Source organism: Arvicanthis niloticus, chromosome 30, assembly GCF_011762505.2.
Source record: "Arvicanthis niloticus isolate mArvNil1 chromosome 30, mArvNil1.pat.X, whole genome shotgun sequence".
NCBI classification, from domain to species: domain Eukaryota; kingdom Metazoa; phylum Chordata; class Mammalia; order Rodentia; family Muridae; genus Arvicanthis; species Arvicanthis niloticus.
This window is the reverse complement of record NC_133438.1, coordinates 22,701,459-22,723,920: the sequence shown is the minus strand read 5'-3', so window position 1 is coordinate 22,723,920 and position 22,462 is coordinate 22,701,459. Positions and strand designations below refer to the sequence as shown.

General features: G+C 42.4%; 1 protein-coding gene across 4 annotated transcripts in view; it reads right to left on the bottom strand.

Annotated features, from left to right (window-relative positions):
* The window catches only part of Hbs1l (HBS1 like translational GTPase), a 75,595-nt gene that overhangs the window by 30,072 nt on the left and 23,061 nt on the right, over positions 1-22,462 (bottom strand). For 2 of the 4 annotated variants that reach the window (XM_076928100.1, XM_076928101.1), the window contains 2 exons: positions 5,082-5,190; positions 107-372 (listed from right to left, as the gene is read on the bottom strand). In XM_076928100.1, the coding sequence (XP_076784215.1) occupies positions 107-372; positions 5,082-5,190 (375 nt within the window). Of the gene's footprint in view, positions 1-106; positions 373-5,081; positions 5,191-22,462 lie in introns of those variants that run through there. The other 2 variants (XR_013108294.1, XM_076928102.1) reach the window with 1 other exon arrangement.

The following is a 22,462-nucleotide window of genomic DNA, read 5'->3' as shown; positions in this document are numbered from 1 at the left end:
TAGAAGACATTATGATGCAATGCCTCTTTGCTTTAAGACTATGCTGCTCCAAGAGGCTAGGAGCCTCCTGACATGGTTCTGCTGACCCAGCAGAACAAGGGCATACCAATGACCACTAAGTTGAGGAGCTGCTTCCCGCCCTGCCGCTTCTCCAGTTCTGCTTTCACGTCTATCTGCTGCCTCAGCTTGCCAGACTTTCTCACTGGTGTTGGAGTGGAGCCCAGCTCTTCTGACGTTTGAACGGAGGAAGGTGGGAGGGCAGGTTTTGGAGTGCCAGTCTCAGGAACATTAGGAGAAGCAATGCTCACATCATCACCAGGAGGTCCTTTGTGAGGAGTACGCACATTGTGTCCATTTTCCTCAGAAGTTAAGCTGCAGAAAGACCAGAAACACTGTGAGAAAGCCATTTCAGATGCTGCCCAACTGAGACAGAGGGCGGGGTGTCTCTTCGTAACCCCTTATATTCTGGGTCTCAGCCTGTCTGCCTCAGGTCTGTCAAGCTGGAAAAGAAAATCCACACAAATGAAGACTTGGAAGCTTAAGTGTCTACTAAGCATGACAACTCAGGCAGGTGTGGTGCGCACTGTCAGACAGCAGTCAGCAAAGCTTCTGCATCCTATGAGGTAAACACTGCTGTTTTAAACTTTCAAATAGCTCTAAGATCTGAAAACGCCCATTCTGGGCCCAGGCCTACACCCACTGCTATGACTGAGAGAATAAATTTCAGACACTTTCTCATATAATTTTAGGATCTTAATTATTTACTTCTAAATGACCTAAAAGTCTGATCATCCATTTATAAATCTAAAGGATTCATCTCTTTGACTTGGGCACTTAGAAACTAATTAATACTTACAAGACTGAGTATATAATATCTGTCCTGTATTCAATGTCTGGATCACTTCTACTCACCTGTGTCTAGAGGTATAGTTACAATCTCAGTGTTAATAAAAACAGAGTGCTCCAAGCAATGAGTTACCTCTTATACATGTACATAAGAGAGAAATGATGAATTGCCAGCATATATTTTACATTCTGTCATCCAAGTTCTAACTTTGCTTAGCTTCCATGATCAGTCAGAATCAGGTATGTATATTTGTGATGTTATGGCCAGGACTGGCTGTATATGCAACGGTACAGCCAAAAATAAATTTTTGGATCACCTGGGCTTTCAAGAAAATTCAACACATTATGAATGTGATTCCTTAAATTCTTGGTAACGTTTTTTCCCAGGTGTGTGTGTGTGTGTGTGTGTGTGTGTGTGTATGTGTATGTGTCTATGTATGTGTAGGTGTGTGTGTGTTTATGTATGTGTAGGGGTGTGTGTCTATGTATGTGTAAGGGTGTGTGTGTGTGCGTTTATGTATGTGTTGGGGTGTGTGTGTGTGTGTGTGTGTGTGTGTTTGTGTAGGTCAAAGAACAGCTAAAGGTGTTGTTCTCTTCTTCCACTCTATGGTTACTAGGAATTACAGGCAGCAAGGCTTAGGAGCAAACACCATTACCCCTCCCTGGGCCATCTTCCAGGTCCATTTTTTAGGTTCTAGAATTTTGAAAAAGTATGCATGTTATATGCTTTTTCTCTGTTGCATTTGTTTGGAATTGTTCTGAGACAGAATTTATCCAGTCATAGGCTGACCTGACACTCTGTACACAGTCAGCCTGTCTAGAACTCATGGTGGCCGACCTGCCTCAGCCTCTAAAACACTAGCATTGCTGGGGTGTACCTGCTAGGTCTGGCCTTTATACTTGACTTAATCTGAAAAGTAATTTGCTCATTTAAAAGTCACAAAAAGGTTGAACTCAAGTTGAACAACCTATATGGTTTAAATGTTTCATGTCCCATTTTTCAAGAAATTTTGTCTAGTATTATTTGTGAGTCCAGGTCTGTCTGCCTGTGTTTTAAAGGCTCATTATGTAGCCAAAGCTGGTCTCAAACTTAGGATCCCCTGCCACAGCCTCTAGAGTATCAGGATTGCCACTGTGTAGAATGCCTAAGTTCAGTATTATATATTGTCTGCTGTCCGACTACCAAAAGACTCCAATAAGTTATCTCTATGGTAAATGATATTTCAAACCATCTGATCTGAGAGGATCCTGTCAATCCGAAACACTGTGCTATGTGTAGTACTGGTCTAAAAGCCAAAAAAAAAACCAAACAAACAAACAAACAAAAACCTAAGAATACACTATAATAATATATAATATGCTAAATATTATGATTAACTTGTACACATATAGCAAATATTCAAGCACTCTGAAAGGCTGAGACTCCAGTGTCTGTACATAGTGCCAAGACATGAAACTTGAAAGTATGAGTCTACTAGACTAGTCTAAGAAAGACCGCTAGGACATGGTGGCACATGCTACCTCAAGCCCCAAAAAGAAACAAGTTATTGATGTTTAAAGCTATGAATTGTGCAAAGGTGAACAGAGCTTAGCATAGTTGGTCATTTAAATGCTATTTGTTTTAGCAGAACTATGTATTCTGCGCTTTCCTTATAGACAGCATTAGGAATCAAGCCATGTAGAAACTCACCTCACACAGCTGAAATCAATGTGAGAGTGTTTCCTTGTTTCTATGGTTGGTTTGTTTGTTTGAGACTAAACCAGATAGGTCAAGATTTTATCCAGATTATGAATCCTACAAAGTATCCAATCTGTCCCAATCTTTTATTGGACATTTCATACTCTAATGAATTTTCCCATTGGGTCCCTGTCAAACTCAGAGACACACACACAAAAAAAAAAAAAAAAAAAAAAAAAAAAAAGGAAAGCTTTACTACTTTGCAAATATATCTGTATGTCCAAGGATTCTGATTAGTGGGTATTTAACTGATGCCCAGTGATGAACATGAACACACTGTCTTCATGATGCACCTAGTACTGTATTTGGGTTTTATAAAAGCTGTCCTGTCCTGAACATGATCTTCTGCAGTTACTATGTACTGAACCCTTCTCTCTCATCGTTTTATCACAGACTCTGTTAGAAGCTCTGTGTGTGTTTCCAGTACAATATATTACTTAAAGCTTATCTGCAAGCTGCTAAGATTTCAGAGACACTCCACACCGTGACTGTGGCACCCTTAAAGTAAGGGTTGTGTGTTTTATTTATTTGTTCAATAAAAGTCTCCCTAGATGGACATAATGGTACACGCCTTTAATCCCAGTACTCAGGGTAGAAGCAGGTGGATCTTTGTGAGCTCATGGCCAGCTTGGTATATGTAGTAAGTTCCATGCCCTGTCTCAAACAAAACAAAACAAAACAAGAGACTTCCATAACAGAATTAAATATAACTCTACACATTAAGGATAAAAAGGGTATTTGTATTAATTCAACTCTAATTATGAGAGAAAAGAACAACTTTTAAAATTGAACTAGAACTTAAAATTATCTGACCAGGTTAAAGTCATATGACAAAGATTATCTCACGCATCATGAAACTAATCTGTACTGGAGGAATTTGTCTCCTAGACCTGACTTATTCCCACGTTCAACTTGAAATCAAGTGAATAAAGTCTTACTTTTAAATCCAAACACTGAACTGGGAGACCATTAAACAAGGAGACATATAATCCCATTACCACAAATTTTTATAAAAGGAGCAAAAAGTAAGTTCCTGAGACTGAACTTCATACAGCTAAAAATGAAAGACATCCTTGTTAGTATTTGATGACTTTTTTCCTTTTATGCTTTGGTAAATGAAGTATACATACATTATAAATAGCATTTTTTTTGTTTTCTTTTTTATAAGACAGAGAATCATGTAGCCTAGGCTGCTCCAGACCTCTATGTAGCCAAGGATGACCCTGAACACCTGGTCCTCCAGTTTCTACCTCCCAAGTGCTGTAATTGCAGGTTCAAGCCACAAGCCCAGCAAAAGTAGTATTTGGAGAATAAAAATTCTGAACAACTTTAAAGAGGCTAAATATTAATATTTTATGAACTGAGATACATGTAACTCATTTCCCTTCTCTTTCATTAAAAACTACTAGAAAAATTCTAGAGATTGATTTTAAAATAGCAAGTGTTATCAATAGACAGTCATTTTTTCTAGATATCCCAAATTTTTAATTGCACACGTAATTAATACAATGAACCATTTTACTTGGCATAAAAATTAAAACGGGCAAGAGACATCACTTACGGTGTACAAAATGCTTGCTGTGCAAACATGAGGATCTGAGTTCAGATCCCCAGCACGCATGAACACAGTGGCCCACTGTAATCTTGTTGCTGGGATTCCAAGCACACAGACCCCAAGGCTCCCTAGCAGCAGCCTTGTCTACACAGTGAAACAAGGACTGAGAGCATACACAGCTCTTCAGAGGACCTAAGTTCAGTTCCCACACCAACCTAGGGCAGCTTACTCCAGCTTCTTCCTCTGCATGCATGTGCACATAACCCACACAGGCACATTTACACAAAGTTAAAAAAAAAAAAAAAAAGTAAATCTTTAAAATAAAAATAAGTGAAGAGCAAGCAAGGAAAGCACTCATTAATCTCGGGCCATATGTTTACACTGGTAGTACATATATACAAACAAATATGCAAATACACACACACTATAACCACATACACAAATACATACACTATACACACACACAAATTTGCAAACATACATAAACATTCTTACACTTACTATATATACAGACTTACAAAACTTCAAAGCAGTATTGTTATTTTATTTTTTTCCTTTAATGTACGGGCACACTTATGTGCTCCAAGTGTGTGCAATGCCTGCAAAGACCAGAAGAGGGTGCCAGATCTCTTAGAACTGGAGTTACATATGGTTGTGAGCCACCATGTAGGTGCTGGGATTCGAACCTGAGTACTCTGCAAAAACAGCTGGTAAGCATGGTTAACAACTGAGCCATCTCTCTAACTGCAGAGCAGTATTTTAGTTACTGAGTCATACAAAGACAAGGCTAGAATCAAAATTAATTTCTCAGCCCCGCCTGTCTTTTGCTATACACAAAGTCCATGAGATAGTTAATTCCAGTGCTTTATTATGCAAAATTGAAAAAGATGCTCTAAGAGGCCATAGATGTTTTAAAAAGGGGCGGAGGCTTGAAAGTCTTACCCAGGCACTTCAAATCCCATGGTCTGCTTCTTCCCAGATATGGTCATTTTAGCAGCTTTTGGCACAATTTCAGATTCACTCTGGGATGACCGAGATATAACTGATTTTCCTAATTAAGGAGTAAAATATAAAAGCACAATTAATTTCCAGAAACATATGGCAAATTATAAATTAGAGACTGTGATTAATTTACACAGAATTCATGTCTTATAAATATATCTTCTCTTTAAACAGTGAGCTAAAGACTCCTGTTCTGGGAAATCCCCAACCGTCTGGATACCCATGTTCAGCCCCACCAGATCTCTTTCAAATTTTGAGCTGTTAAGTTTCAGTATTAAGAAACAAGGTGGTTTCTGCTCTGAGCCTTATTCTGACATTCTACCTAGATCCTCTATCTACCTCTGTGACCACACCCTTTCACAACACTAAAACTATCTGGTCAGTTAGCAGATGGCTAAACTATTTTTGATCCCCTGAGATTTATCAACTGATGAATACGTTGAAAGTCTGCTGAAATTTGCTGGAACATTTCCTGTGTTTTACTTGCATAGAACATTAGATACTATGAGGTCTATGATAACTGTAAATACAGGAGACAAGGACAGTGTAGAAAAATTAAAAGCATGAAAGATAAGCTATGAGTCAGAGTATGAGTGTATGCACTGACTATACATGAGCAGGGTATGAGTGTATGCACTGACTATACATGAGCAGGGTATGAGTGTACGCACTGACTATACATGAGCAGGGTATGAGTGTACGCACTGACTATACATGAGCAGGGTATGAGTGTTTGCACTGACTATACATGAGCAGGGTATGAGTGTACGCACTGACTCTATACATGAGCAGGGTATGAGTGTATGCACTGACTATACATGAGCAGGGTATGAGTGTATGCACTGACTATACATGAGCAGGGTATGAGTGTTTGCACTGACTATACATGAGCAGGGTATGAGTGTACGCACTGACTATACATGAGCAGGGTATGAGTGTTTGCACTGACTATACATGAGCAGGGTATGAGTGTACGCACTGACTATACATGAGCAGGGTATGAGTGTATGCACTGACTATACATGAGCAGGGTATGAGTGTATGCACTGACTATACATGAGCAGGGTATGAGTGTTTGCACTGACTATACATGAGCAGGGTATGAGTGTATGCACTGACTCTATACATGAGCAGGGTATGAGTGTACGCACTGACTATACATGAGCAGGGTATGAGTGTACGCACTGACTATAAATGAGCAGGGTATGAGTGTACGCACTGACTATACATGAGCAGGGTATGAGTGTACGCACTGACTATACATGAGCAGGGTATGAGTGTACGCACTGACTATACATGAGCAGGGTATGAGTGTACGCACTGACTATACATGAGCAGGGTATGAGTGTACGCACTGACTATACATGAGCAGGGTATGAGTGTATGCACTGACTATACATGAGCAGGGTATGAGTGTATGCACTGACTATACATGAGCAGGGTATGAGTGTTTGCACTGACTATACATGAGCAGGGTATGAGTGTATGCACTGACTCTATACATGAGCAGGGTATGAGTGTACGCACTGACTATACATGAGCAGGGTATGAGTGTACGCACTGACTATACATGAGCAGGGTATGAGTGTACGCACTGACTATACATGAGCAGGGTATGAGTGTACGCACTGACTATACATGAGCAGGGTATGAGTGTTTGCACTGACTATACATGAGCAGGGTATGAGTGTACGCACTGACTATACATGAGCAGGGTATGAGTGTATGCACTGACTATACATGAGCAGGGTATGAGTGTTTGCACTGACTATACATGAGCAGGGTATGAGTGTACGCACTGACTCTATACATGAGCAGGGTATGAGTGTTTGCACTGACTATACATGAGCAGGGTATGAGTGTACGCACTGACTATACATGACCAGGGTATGAGTGTTTGCACTGACTATACATGAGCAGGGTATGAGTGTATGCACTGACTATACATGACTCTCTAGTTTTAAAAATTGATTTTCAAGGAGTACCAACAGGACTGGATTCACACGAAAACTACATGTTACACTTAGTAAACACATGTACAGAAAGTGCCATGCCAATCAGGAAAGATAAATTAAGGCACATAATTATGAAAAATGCTTACAGCCGGGCGGTGGTGGCGCACGCCTTTAATCCCTGCACTTGGGAGGCAGAGGCAGGCGGATTTCTGAGTTTGAGGCCAGCCTGGTCTACAGAGTGAGTTCCAGGACAGCCAAGGCTACACAGAGAAACCCTGTCTTGAAAAACCAAAAAAAAAAAAAAAAAGAAAAAAGAAAAATGCTTACTATGTGCTCACTGTAGGCCAGATTTGCTTGAAATGCAAAGGTGAACAAGAAGAAAATGCGCTCAGAGAGTCCAGCCAGGGAACATAAAACACTTTTTAAATGTAAAGCTTAATTGTTGTCACCGCTCGGAGGCGTGATGGCAGCACATGTGAAATAGAGCGAGCTTCCCTAGACACATGGGAGTTAGAGCTAGATGCAATCAACCAACCAATAGATCAATCGGTCAGTGAAGAATAAGAGCCTACAGCATCAACCAAAGCCCACTCCAGAAGGCGGGATGGTCACTGCCTCTGTCGTAGGACAGAGCTGTTCTGAGTGCAGGAACTGCACCATGTGAAGCTGAAGACATCAAACACACAGGACCACTGGGCCACACCAGCCCTACTCCTGTTCTGGATGTGCACAGCATGGGGAATGAGAGAAGATACAGTAACGACATGTGAAGCCAGCCGGCTGAGGAGAAGGAAAACTATGACCTTACACATTCAGAAACCAGACCTTTGGACAGCTTCAAGTGTCAAGTAGGCACTTCACCAAAGGCAGGCGAGGCTTGAATTGGAGCACGCCTACTTTAGAGATTCATGAGCACAGGATTGTAACAGTGTTACGGTAACCCATCCCCCTAGGCACACATATTGTTTCAAATGGCTGTGTAGGTGTGCAATTGTTAATTGCTGTGCTGGCAGGATATTTGGTATTGTCCTTTCTTAGGCCCATCACCTGCTTTCTATATGAAAATGCGTGTCCTTCCTCACCTGCCGGAAAGAAGATTCTCTGAGACTAGCATGTTAAAAAGTAGCCAATTCCAGCCAAAAGGCAACATAGGGGGCTGGACCAGGTACTGCTCTGCTGCTGATTGGCTCAGACTGGATGAGTAAGGGAGGAGCTCTGTAGAATAAAGAGCTGGTGGACACGGCAGGGTTAGAAGGACCAGCAGTACCATCAGCCTGGGCAGGGAGGACAGAAGCAAGAACAGGAGAAAGGCAGGGAGGTAGAGCAGAGAGAGCCATGTGAAGACACAAGGGTGGAGATGTAAGTAGCTTTCATTAGATAGGCTATTTGAGAGATTGCACAGCACACAGGTCAACAACCTTATACCATACAGACAACTCCGTGTCTTTATTAAAACCCAAGTAGGACCTCCACAGCCCTGCAATAGAAGAGCATTGAAAACAGAGACAAAGGAACAAATCAAACTGGTTCCATTACAAAGCCCTGAAAGTACTTTTCATTTAAGTGCACAGAAGACAGGGAGCCAGGGAGAGGTGACACCAAGAAAGGGAACAGAGGGGCCTGCAGCACCCCAGGACCCAAGGCTGCTGACCAATCAGGTGACAAGAGGCTGAAAACTCAGAACAAGGTGACTATCTTAGATAAAGGTCACTGGTGGTTTACAAGAGCATTTAAAAGAGAAGAAAATATAATCCAGAATGAACCAAACAGCAGAAGGCACATGTCCCTATCTCTTCATCTGTGACTGGGAAGTCACCACTAACATCTTTCAAGTTTTAGTAATTCATCTGAAAGCAAAATCCAGCGCGAACTAACGTAAGCCTTTATTTCAGACAGCTCCATTCCAGGGCGGGAGGAGCAATGAACTTGAGTACAGAGTCTGTTTGTTACCCAACCAGCAGGCTGGCAGACCCATGCTGTATACATGGACTGCTTCTACAAACCCACAGGTTTGATGTTCTGAATCCAACGTGGCCATAAAGACCTCAGATGAGGATCACAGGTGCACAGTGACTGATACTGCGTGGCAGGCACAGGAAGTGGTGGACCCCTGAACAAGCGTCCAGGACCTCACCGGAAGGGAAACAGGGCTCACTGGACACACTGCCAACACTGACACATCTAGGAAGGCAGGAAGGGCAGGGTCCGAAGCAGGGCGGACACCGAGGTGGAGCTGAAGCAGCTATAGTGCAGAAGGCAGACATGGCTGTCTAGGAAGGAAATGATGAGACTTCCTCACTTCTTTTGGGTTGGTTGTTTTATTTTAATATAATAGCTACTTTTCTGGTGAGACTGGAAAAATGAGAATTAAAAAGAATTTTTAATAACAAAAGAATAGTCTTATCCATAAAGAGCAACGCAGCTGGGCATGGTGGCGCATATTTTAATCCCAGCAGAGCCAGAAGGAGCTCTGAGTTCAAGGCCAGCCTGGTCTACATAGTGAGTTCCATAATAGCCAGAGCTACCCAGAGACCCTGTTTCAAAAAACAAACAAACCAACCCCAGGTGCTCAGAAGCACAATGAGCAAGAACCTGTAGCACTTGCCTTTCTGGGTCTGCCTTACCTCACTCAGTATAGTCTTTTCTAGGTCCATCAATTTACCTACAAATGCCATCATTTTTTAACAGCTGAGCAGTGCTCCACTGTGGATATGTTAGACATTCTTGCTCTCTGCCTGTTGAAGGACATGTAGCTGTCTCTATTTCCTGACTACTGTGAAGACGGTGGTCCTGGGCCTGGCCAAGCAAGGGTCTGAGGAGTGCGTGTTGAGTCCTCTGGGTGTGCCAAGAGGCGGGTAGCTGGGTCATGGGGTTGAAGATTCTCGAGATTGAGTCATAGAGTGACAGCACCAATAAGTACTCCCAATAATGAAGAACAAGTGTCCTTGTCCTCTTTCTCCACAGCCTCCCAGCAGGTGCTGTCCAGCCGTTTGTTCATCTTAGCTATTCTGACTGGGATGAGAGGCAACCTCACAACTGTTTTAATTTGCACTTATATGCACAGCAAAAACAGGTAGGTTGTATTTATGAATATTTGTACATAGACATACACACATACACATGTACATAACAATTATAAATGGAAAGGAGCTTTCAACTGGGGGTGCACTGAAACAGTACAAGGGGCAGTAGCGGGAAGAGGCCAGAGCAAGGGGCATGGGGAAACTGATGTGATTCTACTTCAATTAAAAACATTTAAAAACAACAAAAACTTAGGGGTATTAGGCCCTCTTTATACTTTGGTTATTAATGAGACATTAATAGAAAAGGCACTGACTGCTGCATGCAAGGTCAAGGTTCTAGCCGGCAGGTGCCAGGGCAAAGTAAAACCTTAAGATATTATTGCCCTCTAAAAACGTAAGTGTTTACAGACCAGGACCTCTAAGCTGGACACATGAGAAATGGAGAATATCAAATGACAAGAAGGGCCTGAGGGTCAAGAAGGGAGTCAACAAGGATGTGAACTAGTTCTTGGGAGGGGAAGGAAATTCAGGTGAGAGGCTAAGTGGTATCCCCGCAAATGAAGCCAGAGCAAAGTCCTGGACTTGGGATGCACCATCGTAGGGCATGATCATCAAGACCGCAGAAGGCAGAAGACAACTGACGGCCAACGGCCAAAGTCTTTAATGAGCAAAACAGGGAGCGATGAGGCTGTAAAGCAGCCATCTGCACAAAAACCAGCAGAGGCCTAATACAGGCAAAAGGAAACCACCATGGAGCAGAGACAGCAAAGAGTCACAGCGACTGGGCAGGCAGGAGGTCTTGAGCCTGAGGCTGAGAACGAAGTGAAACAAGCGGATGTCGCAGGAAAGACTGTAGGCAGCACTAGAGAGGGGTTGGCTTTATAAGAAAAGCAACATCTAGAGAGAGTTCCCAGTGAGGAAAGGCTGGAGATGCTTGGTGCGCCGTGACGGTGACGACCACAGTGCTGTGGCGGTGCGGCTGCTGCTCCTGCTGGTGAGGATAATGGTGGAAAGGCTAAGTGACGGTGATGAAGGTGATGCTGCAGCTGGTGATGGTGACACTGGTGGAGACGGTCTTGTGATGATGGTGATGATATAGTAGTGGTACATAAAGAGGGAGGAGACATCTGACTGGGTCAAACAAAAGGAGACAGACAAGGTGGACTTGGACTTCTAAGAACAAGAAATAGTAAGAGATGAGAGTCTCACTCCGAGGCCCACAAGACTAAACTTCCCTTCAAGTTCATTTTTGGTACCTTCCAGTTTCATGAAAAACATCAATTACTGTATATTTACTATATTGAAATAATGTAATTTTTACTTGTCTTGTACGCATAGAGAAGTCAGTGGGATGATCTTACACTGTTTTTAGGGATGCCGCAAATATTACTTTGCTGTGTGTTTATACTAAAAGACTCAAGATGCAATGTTTCAACTTTTTGATTAACTGAAAATAAACACAAAGATGCCAGTACTGTAGGCAAGAAAACCACTGAAAGCACAGCACTAGCCTGCCTGCCTTCCTTCTTTCTAAGCCAGATGATCCTTAAATACGCTAACAAAACCACAGGTCACTCTTAACTAAAAAAATGCAAATATAAACAAGATTTTACTACTTCAAAGAGTTCACACCGTACAAAGTCATCCTCATTATTAGCACCACGCTGGATGGAAAACAAACCCTACTGAGGCCAAAAAAATACCACCAGCTCAGTCACGGATACACATAAACATTCATATGAACACACAGAGAAGAGGGGGGGGGCTATCACATCCTTCCCAAGTAAGTGGAAATCCATTCACTGTGAGCGGTACATTTCCAGTAAATCTCTCAGTGCAGCAGCAGCAGTACCAGGTAGAGAACAGGCCTTGGTTTCTCAGCCCTGGCCTTCCCCTAACTAGCTAGTACCTTGCACCTTTATAACTCTACTCTCAAGTTGTTCTTGGTGGTCACAGGCTGCCACTGGGGAATGAACCCTTCCTGTGACATGGCTTCCCTGCCCCTTCTCCTCGGCAATCTGGTAATAAAGTGTGTCAGTTTCCGCTCACACAGTGAGGTGAAATGAACGGTTCCCAGCTCAGTCGATCAGGTATAGATCACTTCCAACGGGGTACTGTGAGGGGAAGGTAACGGTGTCATTCACTCTAGAAGAGCATACAGACACATGCTCAAGTCATGCACACTCCACCCAGTCTGCAGTCCAGGGCCTCGGAAGGTGCATCTAAAGATGCACATTTCCTGATTAGCACTGAGTCCCTGGAGAACAGGTAGAACTGCATGTGTTCCATCCTTCGTTACAACTAAGTTACTCAGCTCATCAAATCTGGTTTTCTCACTTTACAGATGTATACGGACATACAAAAGCTAAATGATTTCACTATGACAGGGTCTACACCCTAAACCAATCACCTGCCTGCCTACCCAGTTCACTTTCTTCACGCTACAGTTCCATCTGTAATAAAGCATTCTTAGAAAAGGGACCTCCTGTCCCTTGTAGTTACCCTTCAACTGATGCTTCCTCCAGAACGACCTGCTTCCTTGTTAGCTACAATGTGGGACCTAACCAAAGACACTTTTCAGTGTATACTTTTGTAAAGGATGCGAAAGGAGACTACTGTGGCATCATGTGAGTGTTACGGATCCTGTTGGATCTAATGGTGGTTCTCAAAAACATATAAACCACTCTGAGACACAAACGATAAAAACTTGAAATGGACATAACATATGTGATAAAAGTACGTGCTTTAGTACGTAAGACTTCACTTTTAATCTGACCCAAAACTGGAGGGGGAGAAAGCACCATAGAACTAATAGAACCAACTCTATTGAACCAATTAACTTTTTTAAAAAAAGATTTATTTATTATGTATACAGCATTTGGCCTACATGTATGTCAGCCTGCCAGAAGAGGGCACCAGATCTCATTACAGATGGTTGTGAGACACCATGTGGTTGCTGGGAATTGAACTCGGGACTTCTGGAATAGCAGACAACGCTCTTAACCTCTGAGCCATCTCTCTAGACCCCATGAATCAATAAACTTTTAAGAAATATGTTTATGCATCTAGTCTTTGTCTCCCTTCCCCATAACATACTCACACACAGATGGCTTTGGAAGGACTTTTCCATTTACTAAATATAGAGTAAAATAAGTAGCATTAAATATTCTTAGAAATTACTAAAAAAACTGTTTAGAAATGGGAAGGGCAAATTAAGATGAGATAAAAAAAAAACAACAGAAACTAAAAGTGGTAACTATGATTTACCCATAAAAAAACCCATGTGTCAACATTTTATAATTCCTTTATTTTCTTTACACCATTATAAAGAAATTTTCAAGCTTCTGCCTTAGGCTCTCACTTATACTCCATAGATACATAATTTCCTCACAGTGGCTATCAATTTAAACAAGTCTCATATGAAAAGAAAACTAAGAATATGCTACCAGAAACTGTATAGGACACAGCCCTTGTCACAACCAAATGCACGTATTTGCAAAACCACAAAAAGTGAAATTCCCAAATGAAGCTAAGATATCAGATTTTCATTATAGAGATAGATTATCATTGAGTAGTATTTTAGAATAACTGTAATTTGAAAATCAAGTTTATCAATTATAGAATTCAACTTAGACATTTCTATGCCCATTTAGTTTCTTCAGTTCTTAAATACAAGAGATACTAGAACAAACATGAACCATGCCACAAGGCAGAAACTCAAAGTACGTTTACCTTCTCTTGAACCCAGTTTTATTTGCTTAAGAATTATGCAATTAAGTCTCTAGAACACATAACAAAGATAGTATAAACCTGGTAGTATAAATCCAGGGAGACTATGCTGGGAGAAAGTCACTACGAGAGAATGAGTAGTAACATTTGTAAGTCAGGAAAAATGACAGGAAACCTGAACCTACAGCTATCAATCAAGACTTTCTATACAATAGACAGAGTAAATTAAAATCAGGGAATGCCACTATAATAGCTCAATAAATTAGAGAATCAAAACTACTCCAGCTCTTTCAATGTTCCGCTATTCTGCTGAAGAAATGAAGGCAGAGGGAAGTGTAAGTGTGACTTCTTTGAACATGTTTCCTCTTACAGAGAAGTATTTCAGGGTAAAATCTATTCTGGACTCAAATTCTCAACAATAGGATTCTTCAATGTTATTTGACACTCTGAGTGTGAGCATTTGGTGCTGTGAATAGACTGTCCTCAGCATTATCAGTATTTGGCAGCACTGCCCAAATCTCTCCGGACAGTGGAACAGCATTCCTTCAGTGGAGAACCACAGCTATTTAGAGTAATTAGCAAAGGAATTAAGTGCACAGCACATACATTATACAAAACCACTTCCCCAACCAGCAGTTCTAGTCATGTTTTCCTATCTGCAACCATGAAACTTCATTTACTACTGATTCCTTTCTTCATTTTTTTTCTATCCAACTAACACCACTTCCTTTACTTTTCATCTCATGAACATCACTCAGATTTGTCCTTCACTTTACTGAGGACCAGATGTCTGTAGTGTCTGATGGTGTCCTATCTTCTATCCCTTATTCAACATGCCATCTCTTTCCTTTGTCACCAGAGTCGTTTACTCATGTTCAAACTAAAATATATTCAGTGTCTCCGTACAAGGAAAAAACAAAACAAAAAACAAAAGCTGACTGTTATACACAGGCCTTTGCAACATGGCCTCAATTTATCTTTCAAAACCCATCTCTACCTTGCTACTCCTGTCTGTAGACTGGGATTCTTTGGCATCAATGGTATCAACAGTTTCTTTCCTCATATACGTAGCAATGGCTCATACCATGTCTACATTCTATAAACATGTCCTAAACTTTCATGAAAACTGAAGTTTCTTTGTTTCAAGATCCATGAATATGAAATCAAGGAAGCCAACTTCTACATTCAATAGAGATTTGCTGATCCTATGAAGTAAAAACTACGAAACTGTCTCCCCTAGGTGACAAGGACTAGAACGCGGTACATATAAATTACATGCACGTCTGCTACCCCATCAGAATACCAATAGTCTACCCCATGTCAAGGACTCCAACCAGTCTCCTGGAGGTTATCTCTGTGTCTAGTTTTCTTATCAATAAAATAGTATGTAGTCTATATTGTGGGCATTTCTGAGGAACTGAAAGAATCCAGATACATGCAGTGCCTTGACAAGTCAACTACCAACAGAAAGGACACAGGCCGGAATCATAGATACTGGCAATAAGTCACTCATGATGCAAAGAAGAAAAACTCCAACTGAGTGACACTGTGGCAGAGACTGGATAGAAATAGACCAAAGAGTAAGACCATGATTCTAAGACAAAAGGAACTCAGTAAAAGGAGGAAAACAGTTAACAGAGGGGGTCAGGAAGCATGACAGCAGTCCACAGGGGAACCCCACCTCAACAGAAAATGCCACCAAAAGTTTATCTCACTAGACTCTACTTGCACACTGGGTGTTTCAGAGCCTTGCAGTTTAAACTATGACATCATCCTGACACCAGGAACACAAGCAGGGACAGTAGGTAGAAATTCATTTTGAGGGATGTGTCTGACACCAAGATAAACAAGACGGGAGAAAAAGTAGCACAGTTAAGAAAGTTCTGAGAGCTGGGCAAGCACTGTGGCATGCAGGAAAAGAGGAACCTCAGTAGCTGCACTATTAGAATATGGGGTGAACTGAGTGTTGGGAAGGGAAACCCATGAAAACAGGAACCTGTGACTTCTGAGACTCTAATCAGATACATTAACAGACTGTGGTGGTGACTAATCAACAGGCTGGTAATGAGGACAGAAGCATGGGCTGACGGGCTAAGACTCCACAGAAAACACCAGATTATGAGGCTACAGAGCAGAATTAGTACACAAGCTATTAAACTCTTGACATCACTAAGGCTCATATAGCTGATACAAGGTGAAGGGCCAGGAAGCAGCCAAGTAAGGAGTGCTCAGGAGAGAATACATGCACACTTTCCCTGCAGATCAACTGAGGCCCAGCTCCTTAAATGGAACCGAGTTTCACATATCATTAACTTTGATGTGGTCAAACTAACCTTTTATAGATAAATATTAGATGTCTAAAGATCACGCAGGTGACTAAGGTGAGCGTTGACCTTTGCTCATTCACCTGCAAGGCACCTCCTCTCTGGTCCCTATGTCTTGATTGCCCCTCCTCAAATGACGGACATGTGTTCACAAGACAACTGAATCAGGATCATTCTAAAGTAAAAACCCTTGAGTTATGTATATCTAGGAAATGAAAATGTGGTGCGCATACCTCAATTCTGTGAGTTTACTGAGGCAGATCATGAATTACTGAGATACTTCTGAAAAGGTAATGTTAAAGTCAATCCTTCTGCCATGCAGGGTGGTGCTGCCTTTCAATCCAGCACTGGGGAGGCAGAGGTAGTGAGTTCTAGGCCAGCCTGGTCTACAAAGCAAGTTTAAGGGCATTCAGACTAATAATACCTGGGCAGTCTTCTGTTCATGCTGATTTTTAGGAGGTTGGAAAGAGGCATTCAGACTAATAATACCTGGGCAGTCTTCTGTTCATGCTGATTTTTAGGTTAGAAAGAGGCATTCAGATCATTCCAGTGAGTTGCTGTCAATTTTAGACCACAGATAAAAGCAAATGCTATCTGAGTAACTTATGAGTTAAATCTGAAAAGCCTTTGCTATGTGTCTTTGTGGTATATGTGCATGTGTGTGTGCGCGTGCATGTGCACACATGCACACATTCTATATGTACTATATAGTACAAAATACTAAAATATAGAATGTGTCTATACTAGTTCCACAGTTGCTTTTTTTAAAAAAATCCTACACAATATACAGTCCAGTAAATGAAATATCCTAGGCATTCAAGTGTTTAATGAAACTGTATAATTCTGTATACGGAATGAAGCACAAACTCTAACCTAGTGGTTCTCACACTGGGAGATGTAGATGGACTGAATAACACAGATATAAGAAGATGCTTATGTGGGTGAAGTACAAGCATGAGGACCCAAGTCTGGATCCTAAGCACCCATGTAAAGGCCAGGTATGGCCACCTGTGTTTTTAACCCCAGTACTGAGGTTATAGATGGGGCATCCTGGGGAAGCACTGGCCAGCCAGTAAAGAGCATCCTTAGGTTCAAAGAAGGATCCCTCTCAAAATACAAGGTGGAACATCCACCTCTGGCCTCCACATGTGCCCACAGGTAAGTACATCTGCACACAGATCACACACACACTTACACAGACTCACACACATGCACAAGGATGTCACGCACACACTCAAAGATACACACACACCCAGGTGAGCACACACACACATCTCACACTCAGACACTCAGACACATATACCTCCCAGATACACTCACAAAGACATACACACCTCACAGACAGGGGTACACACAGACACACACCTCACACACATACATATACCAGAAGAAAAGACATATGACACAGAGACACATACCCCTCACACACATACATATACACCAGAAGAAAGGACGGACAGAAGGAAAACACTGCACCCCTGCTCTGGCCCCTCTGAAAACTGCTCTCATCAGGAGATGCTGATGCCGACCAGCACCTTTCTCTAAGGAAAGGAAAAAGAACTGAGAACCACTGCATCTGTCACCTGGTATAAAACTACCTCTATACAGAAGTGGGGCTCAGAAGTCTACCCACAAGCTGGTCTAACACCCTTTGCCAGTCTAAGCACCTACCTCTCAGTGCGTGGTTTCAGGCTCATCACAGGTACATACAAATGACTTTTTAAGGTTTGCTCCCTTAGAGTTTGAGTTTTAAAAATAACTGCTTAGCCTAGTCAATATGAATCTCTCTCCCTGCCACAGATATTAATCTTCAATATGACTGCAAAATGCCTGAACATACATTATCACTACAAAGTACTGAACAAATAAAAACTCTTATCTATGGGAAAATCTTACTAAACTGAACCGAAAAAAACAGGGACCCCGCCCCCCATAACCCACAACTAAAATGCAAGAAATACAAGTAACAACTTTTAAATACAAGCCTGTAGTATCAGAGGAATTTTAAGCTAGACCAGTTGTCAAGAATGTGTGTGTGTGTGTGTGTGTGTGTGTGTGAGAGAGAGAGAGAGAGAGAGAGAGAGGGAGGAAGAGGAAGAGGGAGAGGGGGAGGGGGAGGGGAGGGAGAGAAGAAGGGAGGGGAAAGAAGGGGGAGAGAGGGGGAGAGGGTGGAGGGGGAGAGAAAGAGGGGGAGAGAAAGAGGGGAGAGAGGGAGGGGGAGAAAGAGGGAGAGGAAAGAGGGGGAGGAAGGGAGAGAAGGGGAGAGGGAGGGGAGAGGGAGGGGGAGGGGAGAGGGAGGGGGAGAGGGAGGGGAGAGGGAGGGGAGAGGGAGGGGAGAGAGGGAGAGGGAGGGAGGAAGGGGGAGAGGGGAGAGGAGAGGGGAGAGGGAGAGGGGGGAAGAGGGGGGAAGAGTGGGAAAAAGGGGGAGGGGAGAAAGAGGGGGAGAGAGGGACACGGAGAGATTGATTGATATTCAAATGAGAAGGGTACACAGAAAGATGAGAAGGCACTGTAAACAACACTAATTTTTGCTTTAAATTAAAAATGACTTTGCCATAAAAGGCACCTGTTGCTAAGCATGAGGACCTGAGTTCCACCCTGGAACCCTTGCCAGAATGTGGACTTTGGATTAGGAAAGCAATTGTTTGAACTGGGCATTATCAAGCCACTGATAGAAGCAGCATAGAGAGCAATGCTGTGGGGATGTAGATCATGAAGCCTGGCACAGAGGATTCAGAGTGAAAGAGCATTAGTCAGGGCCTAGAGATCACTGGGTGATACTGTGGAAAAGAAGGTAGCTGCTTTCCCCCTAGTCCAAAAGCGCTCAGACTAAACTGAAGAGTTTTGGATTAATGTTGTTGATAGTGGCGGTTTCAAAACAGCCTAGTATTGACTGTGTCTTACGGTTATTAGTGGCCAACCTTATGCAAATCTTTAAAGAAAAGCAAACTGAGCAAGGAAAACTGCATCCCCATGGTAGGAGAGGTCCTCTGATCTCCATGTAGTACCCAGCCCCCAAATCAGTAACTATAAAGAAGGGGGTTAAAATGCATTGATTTCCTAATGGTTTGAATGTATAGTTGATTCCTTATTTTAAAACAGTTATCAAAAGAGAAAGCAGAATACAAAACTGTAAGGCTAGCATGACATTATACCTGCAAGAGCACACACAAAACGCAGACACCCCTTCATCTGAGGCAGGTCCTCCTGCTTCTGTTTCCAGACACCCACTCCAGGGTCAGGCCAGCACGCCCACCTCAGTCTACTTTAAAAACACACTGCTTTCACGCCACAGAAAGTGACAAGAATTTCAAAAGGAGGAATGCTTCTTTCTATTTCTATGCTTTAGAAACATTCAAGCTAAATTCATAATAAACTCCTTTCATGTGAAACAAATTCTCAAGCTTAAATCATTTGTAACAAAACACTATAAATTTAAAAATATTTAAGATAAAAACAGCAGGGTTTTCGAGGTGAGTACTTGTTCTGTTGCCAATCATGTTCCTGTAAAATCATTCAACACACCATAAAGTGCAAACACATCCATACACATTGACATGTTCAAAATTTCAAGAAACTGGTGTTAATTTTCAAAAGAACAACTTCAAATAAATCACTTCAGTGAATCTAAGCAAACATTAAAATTCTAGTTATCAGATGTACCCTGAGAAAGCACATCTCGGAGACTGAGACTAGACCACCTCCTTCAACAGTACGGCTGCACTCCGGTCACCATCAAAGCCATCACTCAGCACCTGTCTCCACTAATGACAAGGGAACACACCAGACGGAATTGCTGGGACCAGATTTCCCATTAACTTAAGAAAACAGAAACTTCAAGACCTGGGGAACCAGCTCAGAGGTTGAACTGCTTGCTGCAAAAGCCTGAGGAGCAGAGTTCAGATCCCCAGAAACCCATGAAAGTGTCCGTGGATACGACAGCCCACCTGTAGGTACAGTATCAGAAAGACAACATGTGACTCCTAGAACTCCCTGGCTAACGAGATCAGCAATATGGGTAGTTCTGGTCTGACTGAGCTCCTGCCTCAATGAGGAAAGTGGAAGAATCAACCCTGGGCACCCGCATGCAGAGCACATAGATGCATGATACACACACATGCACAAACATGTATACACACAAGCATTCTCTACACACATTCATTCATGCACACAGGCAGTAAGTAGATTTCGATGTATGCTAGATTTTATCATAAACTTTGATACAAAATTACAATCTGGTACACAAAATAAAAGTTGTAGCCATTAGAGCTAAGTAACAACTTTTCCTGGTCACTAGGGAAATAACTGATATTGTGCTCTAGAAATTATTCCTTATACCACTGCATTTGGGCTTGGCGAGAAAGAAGTTGCTAAAGTGCTTACTGCAAAGCAGGGAGACCTGGTTTTAACCCTCAGAATCTACATAAAAAGCCAAGCCAGAAAGGGGGAAGGCAGACCCTAGCTCAGCGGTCAGGAAGCCCCTAGATCTGAGGGAGACCATGTTCCAAAACAGAAAGTGGGCAAGTCCTGAGATGATACCAAAGACTAACCTTTAGCCCCCATGTGTATAAGCACACAGGGAAAAAAAACACAAATAAACTCACATATCTGAACAAAAACACATTTTATTTATTAATACTATTGCTGTGACCAAAAACTTGCTTCGTAGACCAAAAATTTGCTTGTTAGGCCAAAATTACGACAGCCTGAAAAATTAAGCCTTTCTCATGCTACAGAATAAACAGTTTAAGCCCTCGCCCAGCCACCCAGGACCCCCTCTAGACAAGCGCTGCCGCTCTTCAGCACGCAATCTCGGGCTTTTCCTTCATTTATTCTCAACTCCAGATTTCTCGCATATCCCCATGAATTTCCTGCTCTGAGTTCCTAACACTTCACACTGAACATCACAACTACCCTAAGAACCGTGTGTGAACATGATTCCACGGTTAACAGCACTGAGCTACAGAAACCAAGTCCCACGCCCAGCAGCCACACGGCACCTCACATTTCCCTGAGGGGGTAGAAATATATTCTTAGTGTAGTAAAGAACACAGTTTAGATGGCTAAAAAATGGGCAAGTGGTGGAAGTTAGCAGATAGCTCATCTAAAGCAAAAGTCTCTGAGGCAGTCAGCCGGGTAAAGCGAGTGCCTCCATTCACTAGAGGGGATTCTGAGAACCAGGCGAGGTTGGTTGCCTCGTCCTAAGCATTTTCCATCTGTGAGATGCTGTGCTCGCGGTATCATAGGGGAGCTTGCTTCTCACAGAAACCTGAGAGGCAGATGCTGTCCTCTCAGGTAAATGGTACTGTGGCAATAGGAAACTGCCCAGGTACCACAGTTCTCAGGCACACTAACAGCTGGTGTCATGACTGCCCAAGAAGCACCACATATCTGTCCCCGCACCCGGCAGCTCACTCACAGGTAACAACTTCCATACAAATTAACGCCCACCAGTGTGACATGAAACCTTTTATTAAAGAGCCTCAGCGATGCTATTAGGACTCAAAATTCAATGTCAGAGGTAAGTCAGTTTAATAAACACCTCTCATCTCTCAGCTTCACAACAGAATCAGAGCTTTCACAAAGTAACAGAGACTGCACAACTATACATTTTTATACTAGCAAATAAATGACTTAAATTCATGTGCTATTTGGATAAATAAAATCACCAGACACCTCCTCAGTGGAACACTACAAAGCTCTTTTTTTTTTTTTTTGGTTTTTTTTTTCGAGACAGGGTTTCTCTGTGTAGCCTTGGCTGTCCTGGAACTCACTTGGTAGACCAGGCTGGCCTCGAACTCAGAAATCCTCCTGCCTCTGCCTCCCAAGTGCTGGGATTAAAGGCGTGCGCCACCACCGCCCGGCTACAAAGCTCTTAAAGGGGTTGGAGACATGGCCCAGGGGTGAAGCACACATACAGCTCTCTTGGGTCTTGAGTTCAGGTACCAGCCCCCACTTAAGGAAGCTAGCTCACACCTGCTTGTAACTCCATTCACAGAGGATCCGATGCTCTTTCTGGCCTCTGTAAGTTGCATTCACACATGTGTGCATGCAAACACACACATAATTAAAAATATAATCTTAGAAACACGATTCTAAGGAAACTAGATGGAGTGGTACATGATTGCAACTCCAGCATTTCTGCGGCAGTCGGGAGGAGTGAGAAGCCATCCCAGGCTCCCGCCAAGGCCCTCAAAACTCAACGGGAAAGAGAGCCTGTGCTTTAACTTTGTATATACCCCTAACACTTGACATTTGTTTCTCAAGTCTTTCTATAAAAGGAATATAAA